The sequence below is a fragment of the Heloderma suspectum genome, chromosome 1 (genome assembly GCF_057233095.1).
Source record: "Heloderma suspectum isolate Gila_16-S chromosome 1, 16-S_ref, whole genome shotgun sequence".
In the NCBI taxonomy this organism is placed as follows: domain Eukaryota; kingdom Metazoa; phylum Chordata; class Lepidosauria; order Squamata; family Helodermatidae; genus Heloderma; species Heloderma suspectum.
In genome coordinates this window covers 439253923-439265310 of record NC_139458.1, presented here as the reverse complement: position 1 = coordinate 439265310, position 11388 = coordinate 439253923, and the positions used below count along the sequence as shown (strand labels likewise).

Genomic DNA, 11388 nt, shown 5'->3' with positions numbered 1-11388 from the left:
GTATTCCTTCTTGTTCCTAAATCTGCTGCAGGAAAGCACACACAGACCTTTCCCCCTTTGCTCTCCTCATGCCCAGATTCTAGCCTTGCTTTCTCTCCCTGCAACCCCTTTCCTCGCAGGTTCTCTCCCTAGCCTTTCCTTTACCTTGCGAGCCTCGCTCTTTCCCCTCTACCCCTTTGTCCTGTGATAGCCCACCCCCCAGCCGCCAGCGTATTTCTCTCCCCTCTGCCATCTCTTTAGCTCACTTTTGACTAGCTGGGCCCGCAGGGCAGCCATTCTGTGACTAGCCACAGCCACCATGGGAGCCATTTTGTGGTGGTGCCCATGGCAGTTTCTCAAATTCCCAAATGTGCTCACGGCTCCAAAAAGGTTTGGGACCCCTGAGCTTGTGAGACACCTCCTTAGAGACTGCTAGTTTCACTGCCGTCTCTTCAACATTATAACATCGGCTCATTCAGACATGCGCTGCCTCAGCTGGTGTTTCAGCCACCTGTGTGAGCCAGCCCTCAGGCTTGTATGCTTGATTACCATGTCAGAGTGGCTGGGTGACCAGTCAGATGGGCGATTAATAAATTTAATAAATAAATAAATAAATCAGCAACTTTCCAGGTGGGCAGAAGGTACACCAGCTGTTTTGGACTTCAACTCCCAGCATGCCTGGCCACTGGTGACTCAGGCAGGGGCTTTTGGGAAGTGAAGTCTGAAAGGTCTGGAGGTCTGCCTTCTGTCCATCCCTGCTGTAGAAACGCTTCTCATCTAAGAGGGCCGCTTGAGGTGTGCAAACTGCTTTGTTTTCTTCCAAAACCCCTTGGATAACTTTCTCCATTATCTTCCACAAAACACATCTTTCCTTTCTGGGATTTGGATCCAGGACCTGCCTTCTGTGGGAGGGGCTCTGCTTATGGCAGGTCCCCTGCCTGGCCTTTGGCGATCCCTCCTCCCCGACACACCACAGCTCTCCCCAGCCCAGCGGGGTCCTGAATCTGGGCCAGTTCACATGTAGTGGCAATTACAGGTATACTTAATCCACATATTACCAAAATTGAAAAGGAGTGAGCGAGCGAGCGCCCTTGGCACTTCTGCTTTGGATTTACAACCTACAATCACCCCTTTTGTAAGTTGTTAGTGTGACAGCCAAACCTGGACACTCTGGGTTGTTTAGGGGTTAAACAACCTGGAGTTAACCTACAATCTGACCCCTAAACAGCCCAGAATGTCCAGGTTTGGACATCACAATACTTACATGTAAATGGAGTGATTATAGGTTGTCAATTGAAAGTGGAAGTGGTGGCAGCAGCGTGCTTACTTCCTGCCGTGAGATTTCGGCAATTTGTGGGTTAATTAACCCACTGTTGCTGTTAGGTGCAAACTGGGTCTCTGGATAGCATTTTCAGGAGCTGGGGAAGTCCACTTCTGCCAGTGCAGTTGGTCTAGCTTACAACTAGTTCCAAGCCATGATGTCTATGAAAACAGCTGACATCTCCACTGTCTCTTCAGTCTATACATTTTTGAAACCCATGCAGATATAACATAAACGTCCTTAATAGCAGGAAAGAAACAGGAAATTGCAATGCATAGGTATTGTTCAGTCGTGTCCAACTCTTCGTGACCCCATGGACCATAGCACGCCAGGCCTTCCTGTCCTCTGGTCCATATTCATTGCATCAGTGATGCTATCTAGCCATCTCATCCTCTGCCGTCCCCTTCTCCTTTTGCCTTCAGTCTTTCCCAGCATCAGGGTCTTTTCCAGAGAGTTTTCTCTTCGCATTAGGTGGCCAAAATATTTGAGCTTCAGCTATTACCTTGGTCATTAATTTGTAAATCCACTTTCCAGTTTACTCTGTGCTTTTTCATGGCTATTAAAATTGCAGACATTTGCACACTGATGGCTCAATCAAACCTTGACCACTTCTTACATTTCCTTCTTAAATATTCCACTGCCTGCTCTTTATAAACCTGTTTTTTAGCCTTTACAAAAAGAAAAGCAGGCCTGGCCTTTCCCTTAGCCCTCAGTACACTGTAAGATAACCCCCCCCCCCCCCCGGTCATTAAACAGATCACAATACTGAATGCTACTTAATGTTCTAGCTCCTGAACGTTCTGTAGAATGTAGCGCTGACTGCATAGACATCCTGTTATCCACAGCTGCACTTCTCCCAAACCCTTACATTTAAAGTGGGCATGGGGAACCTCTGGCTGCCTCCTGCCCCAGGCAGAGAAAAGCTCTTCTCTCTAATCAGCTGCTGCTTGGAGACAAGAGCTTTACCTTGCCCGGGGTGGGGAGGCCTGGGGAAGAAGCTACTGAGTGATTCAGTCCGGCTTGCTTCTGAGGCTGTCCTGCTTACTTGTGATTGGACATGCAGAGATTTACATGCTTCAGAGGAGGCTTAAAATCAGAAAGAACTCCGCCTTTGGCCCTGTCCACTGATGGGACACGCCCCTGAGACCTTTCCTGGATTGGAATTCAGTCCTTGGACTGAAAAAGCCCCCCCCCCCGTTTAATGTATTGTTTAACTTCACAGACTGGATTTTGTAGGAAAAAAGTTTCCCTTAGTGCAGGGGTGGGCAACTTGGGGCTCTCCAGAAATTTGGCCTACAACTCCCATCATCCCTCAGCACTGGCCTTGCTGGGTAGGGCTGATGGGAGTTGTAGCCCAAAACATCTGGAGGGCCGCAAGTTGCTCACCCGTCTTAACAGAATAGCACTCTGCAGTTGCTCAGCTATTAGCTTCAGTCCAGATTTTCCAACAGTGACGCAAATGTTATGATGAGTCCCTGGCCCCGCACTTCCTATTCTCCCAGTCCAGCCATCCCAAATGTCTGAAGCACTGCTGTACGTTAAGCTTCCCTCTGCAGCCGTGGGGCTTAAAAGACCAGAAGACCCACCAACCATACAGAGGCAGCCCTAGGCACACACAGACACAAAACAAGCAAACGCAAGGTCACAGTGTGGCCAGGTCTCTATAGTCAGTATCAGCTTTTACCTATGTGCACAAACCATGAAAAAGGCATGTTTATGTCTGACCATCTGTCACCCGTGACAATCTTTATACAGTTGTTCATGCTTTTCCTAATGCAAAGAATCTGTGTGCCTGGGCAATGCCCAATAGTAGCAGCAGCCCTGAGTCTAGCAGACAACTTTGGGCGTCAGGCAGGGTTTGTGGGTGGCATTTCCCAGTCTCAAATGTTGGCACCTAAATTTGCACACTTGACACCTCACTTCAACTCCCAGAATTCAGATTTCAAAGCTGAATGGAGCCTTCCCCAGCCTGGGGCCCTTCAGATGGGAACTGAGGTCCAAAATACCTGGAGGGCACCTGGTTGGGGAAGGCTGAACTAACTGATCAGAATTCCCACCCTCCCTTGCTTAATGGGATGCGAGACGTTCTCTTGCTTTGATTTGGGGCCAAACTACTTTAGCTCTACTTAACTGCAAGAATTCTGATATAAATTGCTTGAAGCTCACACTCTTCACATTGTGGCTCGAGGCGGACAGATGTCTCTTGGCACCTGGAAGGCGCCAGGTCCGCTGCAACAGGAGGGAACTGATCCAAGGAACGGACCACTATCCCTGTTCTGCTGCTTCTATGGGCCGCAGTTAAAAGTTCTCCCCAGCGGGTGGCCTGAACCGGCTGCGGGGTACAAGACGTGCAACCCCAACTCTACCCCCAACGTGAGGCGAGCAAGCAGCAGTGGAGAGACCGCTGGAGAGCACGACCGGTCCCAGCAGGCACAGAGCGATCTTCCTCAACGAACGAAAAGCCCACCGGCTTGCTGCCGCTCAGGACTGAGAGCCAGGGGTCGCACTGTCTCCCATCAGCTCCCTCCGGATGGCCACCGCCACAGACACCGCAGCCTCCCTGTTTTCGGCACAGGGGTACAATCCGTCTTGCATGGAGTAGAAGGCGTGGACGGTGACGACCAGGGCCCGATGCTGCACCTGCCGCTTGGTGTCGACATAGGATCGGGTGCTGTCCTTCGGTTTAAGGTGCAACACAACCAAGACAGTGTTTTGCACACCTGAAAGGGGGAGCAGAGCAAAAACAATGCAGGATGCTGTGGAGGCAGGAGGAGGAAGTGGGGCAACAAGGTGCCGAGTGCCAGGCTCTGGACCGGCTCAGAGGGGATCAGTGAGGGTGCTCTCCCAGGGACCACAAGGTCGCTCTCTGAATGAGCTTGCCCAATGGTGCCGTCACCAGCAACTGTTCGGTGAGTTGCCACTGCCAAGGGTGCGGATGCCCTGTCTGGGCCGCCTTCATTTCATTTCCCTCTGACTTTCCCCTCCCCAACCACACAGAGCCACCGCTCAGCACAGCCCTCTTTCCACCAGGCCAAGGGGGCTGCAGCCCACAGGAGCTCCTGCCAGAATCAGCGTGTTAGTCTCTGAGGCAGCACCAGACTCCTCACTAAGCCGGCGCGCCTCTCTGGAATGGCCACTCACCGCCGAGCCCCTCAAGAGCGTTGTCGATGTCAGTGCCCATGCGGGAAGTCACAGGGCAGAACACCAGAAGGAAGCCGCCAGAGTGCTTCTGAGCATCCTCCACGCGCAGGGAGACTCTGTCGCTAACCAGGCAGCTCGACACATCCTCTAAAAACCGCTTCTCACAGCCACCTGTCTTCCCCGTGGTCCGGAGCTGCACTGGGAAGGCTGAGACGGGGGAGAGGTGGCGGCGAGGGAGAACGCTCCGGTCAACATACTGGTGCTGGAAGGGGAACCCAGGGGCTGCTTGACCTCCGCCTGCCCCTGTGCTGGCTGACTTGCTGCTGGGCGGCCCCACACACAGAACCAACACATTCTTCTCCTTTATGATGATGCTGTTATCAGTGGAGGCTGGTGGCTCCGATGTCCATGGGGCGGCGAATCCACTCCATGTTTCAGTCAGAACTCTAACGGAGCTATCCAAGGTGCTTCCTTGAGAGTTCTGACTGAAACCCAGAGCGGATTCACCGCCCCACTGACATCAGAGCCACCAGCTTCCACTGACAATAACAACAACAACAACAACAAATTCTACGTTTCTGCATTGCCCATCAATAGAAATCCCCAGAGCAGTTTATACAAAAGGCATATCGTGCGCTGATGAACTGGGGAGGACTTCTGCCCCCACGGCCACTCTCAATCACTCGAGCAGCCTCCCCCCGACCCGGGGCCCTCCAGGCCAAAGCTGTGCTAGTCCCAATACCTCCTTTCACCAGAGGCTCACCTCGACACCACCACCAGCCCGTCTGCTATGGCCCTGTGACATCGCTGCCAGTTGGTCTCCGAAGAGCCACCCTCCAAAGGGGAGCAGCCCCGTTGGCATCCGGTGCAACCAGGCTATGCTTCGGGGCGCTGGGCCAACTGTCCAGCAGCAGCACCTCATGGCCTCCCCAATTCCTAACCCCCAGGCAATCTGGCCAGTGGACAGACTACAACTCCTATCATCCCTGACCACTGGCCATGCTGGCTGGGGCGGATGGGAGCTGGGTGCCCAACACATCTGGGGGGCCACAGGCTCCCCACACCTTCCGTAAAGGAGCAGAGGCCAGAAAAGGTGCTTCCCACCGCCCTGGCCAGCAGCTGGTCCTCTGGCCTGCCTGGAGCACCATCACCGCCATCTTCCGAGGGGGGCCCAGTGACAAAGGGGCCAAGCGTCCGTCCTTCCATGCCTTGCACTCCAGCTGGAACCCTTAACCAGGCCCAGGGGCCACATCTGCCCCCCTGAGGGCCCCACTCTGGCCGTCCAGCCATTCCCAGGATGCCCCTGCCCCTGCCCCCCAACCACAGACTACTGGGCGGTTTCTGGGCTTTGTGCAGCTCCCCCGTCCTGTAGGGCTGGAATGCCTCTGCACAGCTGCATTCCAGGCAGGAAGAGCTTGACGTATGAACGTGCTGGTTGGTGTTTGGGGAAATGCTGGCCTGGCCGCCCCCGGCTGGCCGAAGGGGCTCTGCACCTTGGCCGCCGTGCTCACCTCGTGGCAGCGGAGCCGGAGGCCTCTGCCAAGCCATCTGCTGGGGCTCCGGGGCCCGCTGGTTCCTCTTCAGCGCCAGCACCTCCTGCTCGAGCCGCTGGATCCTAGCCTGCAGCTCAGCCACCAGCCCCTCCTGGCTGGCCAGCTGCTGCTGAAGCTGCCGCTTCTCCTCTTCCAGCACGTGGGGCACTGGGCCTCCTGGGCTGCTGCGCAGCGGCCCCTCCACCAGCAGCTGGGCGGCGACTCGCGTGAGCCCCCCCAGGGCCTGCAGGAACTCAGAGGCCAAGGGGTGGGTGGAGCTCCTCAGACCCTGCAGAAGAGGAAACATCGCAGGCTGTCAGACCCCTGGCACTAGGAGGCACTGCAGAGCAGAGGGCCCCACACGAGGCCCCTGGAGCTGGAGGAGTGATGCTCCTGAGGCCTCGCTGGCCCCTCGCTGGACCAGGCCAACGGCACATTACCCACGCCACGGGCCTCTCACCCCAGTCCAGCACCTCAGGCTAGTCCTGCCCAGCCTGGTGCCCTCCAGACTGGCCGTGCTGGTTGGGAACGATGAGCATGGCAGCCCAGCACACCTGGAGGGCACCAGCGCAGCCACGCCTTCTCTTTCTCCACATGTACTGGGAGGGTAAAGTGACAGGTGTGTGCAAATTCCTGGAGGAGAATTTGCACACACCTGTCACTCCAGGAGGAGAAGGCTATGGCTACATGCTATCTCCAGTATCAGAGGGGGTTCACCTCTCTATACCAGTTGCTGGGGAACACGCATGGGCAGGTGCTGTGGCGCTCACGTCCTGCTTGTGGGGTCCTGGTCGACAGCTGGTTGGCCACTGGGTGAACAGAATGCTGGACTAGATAGACCCTCGGTCTGACCCAGCACAGCTCTTCTTATGTTACTAAGTATACACGACTGGGGAAGGCCATGGCAAACCACCCCGCTATAGTTTGCCATGAAAACGCCAGCATAATCAGCATCCCTCTAGGGGTCAGTAATGACCCGGTGCTTGCACAGGAGGAACCTTTCCTTTCCATACATTTATAAAAGCGGGTTTCTGTGCCTGAGGAGATCACATGCACCCACCTTTAACCATCTGCATCCCTTGCCAGATCAGGTCCCACAGGCAGGCCTGTGGTTCTTGTTGCAGAGGAAGTTTTGGTCAGAGGCGCTTTTGGTCAGTCAAGGTGGATCAGGGAATAGGGATTCAGCCTGTGCTGGATGGGGTGACCCTCCCGCTGAAGACTCAGGCTTGCAAGTTTGAGTGTACTCCTGGACTCAGCGCTGAGCCTGGATGCCCAAGTCTTGGTGGTGGCCGGGAGTGCATTTGCACAGTGGAAGCTAGCGTGCCAACTGTGCCCATTCCCACGGATGTCTGATCTGGCCACGGTCATGCATGCCTTAGTTACATCCCATTTGGACTACTGCAATGCGCTCCACATGGGGCTGCCTTTGAAAACTGTTCAGAAACTTCAGCTGGTCCAGAATGCTGCTGCCAGACTGCTGACCAAGGCCAGTTAAACGGAGCACGTGACTCCCTTGTTACAGCAGCTTCACTGGCTACCATTCTGTTTCCAGGCAGAATTCCAATGCTGGTTATGACCTATAAAGCCTTACATAGCTTGGGACCCAGCTACATGAAAGACCACCTTCTCCCAGACCAGCCTACCCGGTTCTTACGATCTTCTGGAGAGGCCCTTCTTTCGAGACCACCACCTTTAGAGGAATGTTTGGTGGCCACCTGAGAGAGGGCCTTCTTGGTGGCTGCTCCCAGGCTGGGGAACTCCCACCCAAGGGAGGCTGGGTTTGCTCCCTCTTTGGTCTCCTTCTGACGGCAGGCAAAGACTGCTTCATTCACGAAGGTCTTTGGCTTCTCAGTGGGGCTGTTGGGCTGAGTGCTGTTTTTATGTTTTATTCTGTAATTGTTGTTTTTTTATTATATTTTAATGTATTTTATTGTTTTAATCAATTCTGAATTATGCCTGCAAGCTGCCTTGAGTGCCATTTTCTGGTAGAAAGACAGGGTCCTAATTAGATCAATCAATAAGCTGTGTGCGACCCCACTTGAGACAGAAACAACTGCAAGCTTGAAGCAGGATCTTTACGTAACATTAACAGGCATTTCCTTGCTTGAACTAAAGCAGGCAAAGTAAAGAAGGCAAAAGCAAAATCAGCACATGCTACATGGGAAGAGAGAAACACCTCCCCCAGCTCCCTGTTCACACATACATTAACCATTTAATGACTTCTCAATTAGTTATTTCCCCCTCCACACGGTGGCTGTTACTTACTCTAACTGTTGTCACATATATACATGCTGCTCATTCCTCATTCGAGGCTCATTTCTCATTCGAGGACTGCAAGATGAAGCGACAACTTACCTGCAGGGATGAACCGTGGCTTATCTAATGTCACAGAGGGGCCTTTTATTTCTCACTCCCACTCTCTGGTCTCATATTACATGCAGCGCTTTTCAAAGGGGGGGGGGAGGCAGTGACACATTCAGCTGCCAGCTGTCAAGACTTGTGAAATCCAGCTGGGTAATTAAAATCTGCAGGAGGCTCTCTTGAGGGCATCATGACCTGCAGAGGCCCGTTTGCTGGGCATGCATGAAAGGGATTTTCCCAAATGTGCTTCCTCAAGAGCTACGACTGGGCCCCCCACTCCCTTGGTCTTCAGAAAGGGTGTGAAGACACTTTTTTTTTAGCGGACCTTTAGGAAGGCCTGGTGTACTGTGGTCCATGGGGTCACGAAGAGTCGGACATGACTTAACGACTGAGCAACAACAACAACAACTTGTTTTAATGCTCTAATGTTTTACTGTTCTTATTTTAAGGTTTATTGTTTTAAATTGCTGTGTACCACCTTGATGGATTTTTAGCAAATAAGGCAGTATATCAATGTTATTAATAAAAAAAGAACTACTTGCATGCGTGAGGCAGGCCACAGTCCACCACTGAAGTGTGCAGCGTGTGTTCAAGCCTGTGTGTTCAAGCTGGCCACAGCACCCCCTTCTTCTGGCATTCGCTTTTAAGGTGCCGTACCTGCAGCTGTGACTCCAGCTGATCTGCTTCCAGCATGCTTGTTGCTACGCCCCCCATCGCACAGGCTCTGCTCTCTGCTGGGTCTTGCTCCAGAGGCTGTGAACAGAGATAAGGCTTCTTAAAAGAACAATGAATCGACAGCGGAGGAGGGACTTCATGTTTCTATCGCTGCTGCGGACACACTAGTCCACCGAGAATGTGGATCCTGGTACAGGAGGACGTGTACCTCTCAGGGAAGAGCGCAGAATGCTTGACTTCCACACCGGCCCACATCCCCTCATACCTGTCCCCACCCTAAAGGCACATGAAGCAGGTCTGCAAAAGGAGAGCTAAAGCTGGCCACAGCATTTCTCCCATTTGCTTTACCTGCCACTCGGACCCCAGAGGGCCTGTTTGTGTCCAGCTCTCTCTGTGATCTGTGTCCAGATCTTTCTGTTTCCAGAGGGCCATAACTCTGTGGCAGACCAGATGCTCTGCATGCAAATGGTCCCAGCTTCAATCCCTGATGTCTCCAGGTAGGGCTGGGAAGGACCCCTCCCCTCCGAAACCCCCCAGAGCCACTGCCAGAGTAGGGCAATACTTAGTAAGAAGGACCGATGGCCTGGCTGGGCAGAGGGCCACTTCTTCTGTTCATCCAGCCCCCTCTTTGGGCAGACAGCTCATAGCGGAAAACACCTGTCCACACGCACAGTGAGCCGTGCTTCGCATGGATGGGGTTCAGAACAGGAAGTGCCACAGAAGGGCGCCCTCCCCGCCGCACAGACAGAACACACGTTTCTCCCCTACGGATTCTTTCTGTACACACGTGACTGTTGGGGGGGGGGGGGCTCTGACTGCAGAAACAATCCCCGACATTTCCTTGATTTTTGCCAAGGCAGGTGGCGCTGGGGCAGAAAGAGGTGCCGGAGTTCACACAGGCATGGCCCCGTGTCATCAGTGTGACATGCTGGGCCCTTGTTCTGCCGTGGGGAGCGATCAGTTGAGGGGCAGGGGGGAGCCTGAGCCTTTGCCAACCTGGAGCCCTCCAGATGTTTTGGATGACAACCCCCCCCCGCATCCCTGACCACTGGCCATGCTGGCTGGGCTGATGGGAGTTGAAGTCCAAATCCCGTGGAAGGCATCAGGCTGGGGGAGGCCGAAGCACCGCGACAGCACAGCCCCGGGGAGCTATCGGCGCCCTCGGACGACCCTCCTTTCCGGCGGCTGCCGCCAAGGCCGAGCGGGGCGCGCCTGCCCCGGCGCCACGGGAAACCCTCCCCCCTTTCGGCCTCTCCCGGGCCGGCTCCAGAGCTCGTTCTCCTGGCCGGAACTCCCCAGCTCGGGGCGCCCGAGGCCATGACGAGCGCACGGCTCCCGAGCCCGGGCAGGGCGCCGCGCCGCCCCCCCGGCCAGCCCGCCCCCCGCCACATCCGCCATCCGGGGCCCCGGCGCCTCTCCCCGCGGAGGAAGGCGCGCGCCTGCCTCGCTGCCCGACCTGAGGAGAGGGAGCCCCGGGAGGGTCCCCGGCAGAGGCGGCGCTCGGCGCGCCGCAGGCGAGCGGATTCGGGGCGCCGGAGGGGCTCGCCGGACGCTCCGGGGCTCGGCTGCCGCCGCGCGGCCCCCCGGCTCGGCGCTGCTGGCGCGGCCCGGACCCGAGCCCGCCGCTCTCTGCCCAGGAGCCGCCGCCGCCCGCCTCTCCCATGGCGCGCGGGAGCGAAACCGAAACCGCGGAGCCGCGCCGCCGCCCGCGCGCTGGGAGAGGACCGCTCGCGCCCCCGGGCCGCGCTGGAGGCCGCGGCGGGCGCCCGTCGCTCTCGGGCCGCGGCTGGCGGGCGGCGCGGGCGCTGCAGGCCCCCCGCCCGCCGGGCGCCCCGGGCCGCGCCCCACGCGACGCGAGCGCGGGCCCTGAGGCGGGCCGCCGCGGCCCCCTCCCCGCCGCCGCACGGCCCCGCGGCCCGTGCTGGGCTCGCTCCAGTCGCGGCTCCGCCAAAGCCGCGGGCGTGAGCCGGGGCCCGCCGCCGCCGCCCGCCTCGCCTCGTCTCGCCCGCCGCGCTCCGGGTGGTCGCGGAGGCCCGCGGGCCCGGAGCCCAGCGGGCCGCGCGGACGGAGGCGAACGGCTCTGTGCCGCAGCGGGCGGAGCCGGGCCCCGGCTGCCTCTGCTCGCGCTCTTTCCGTGCGGCGCCCGGCCCGGCCCGGCCCGGCCCGGCCCACCTGGCAGCCGGGGGCGGCGGGCTCCTCCTGGCCCCTCGTCGGGCATGTTGCCCCCCGCAACGCAGGGCGCGGAGGCCGCGACGTGCGCGTCGCCGCGAGGGCAGCCGACGCGAGGCGCGCTTCATGCTCGCCGAGCCGCCCCGCGGCGCGGCGCGCGTCCCCCCGGCGCGGCTCCGCTGCTCGCCCAGCGGCCCGGGCCGGCGGGGG

The 11388-nt window shown here is 57.2% G+C and overlaps 1 protein-coding gene across 1 annotated transcript; it reads right to left on the bottom strand.

Annotated features, from left to right (window-relative positions):
- Positions 1 to 566: 566 nt before the first annotated feature.
- LOC146360392 (uncharacterized) lies at positions 567 to 11277 on the bottom strand. The gene is made up of 5 exons (XM_084831747.1): positions 10466 to 11277; positions 8992 to 9087; positions 5953 to 6262; positions 4442 to 4648; positions 567 to 4020 (listed from the first exon to the last, which is right to left on the bottom strand). The coding sequence occupies exons 1-5, from the start codon at positions 11225 to 11227 to the stop codon at positions 3782 to 3784; spliced, it is 1614 nt and encodes a 537-aa protein (XP_084687873.1). The 5' UTR covers positions 11228 to 11277; the 3' UTR covers positions 567 to 3781.
- Positions 11278 to 11388: the final 111 nt, after the last annotated feature.

Excerpts from the sequence above, each read along its gene's own strand:
- LOC146360392 (XM_084831747.1), bottom strand. The coding sequence starts at position 11,227 with ATGCCCGACGAGGGGCCAGGAGGAGCCCGCCGCCCCCGGCTGCCAGGT. Across the intron at positions 4,649-5,952 it reads TCCGGCTCCGCTGCCACGAG|CCTTCCCAGTGCAGCTCCGG; the intron begins GTGAGCACGGCG and ends CCCCCGTCTCAG. Across the intron at positions 4,021-4,441 it reads CGCTCTTGAGGGGCTCGGCG|GTGTGCAAAACACTGTCTTG; the intron begins GTGAGTGGCCAT and ends TCCCCCTTTCAG.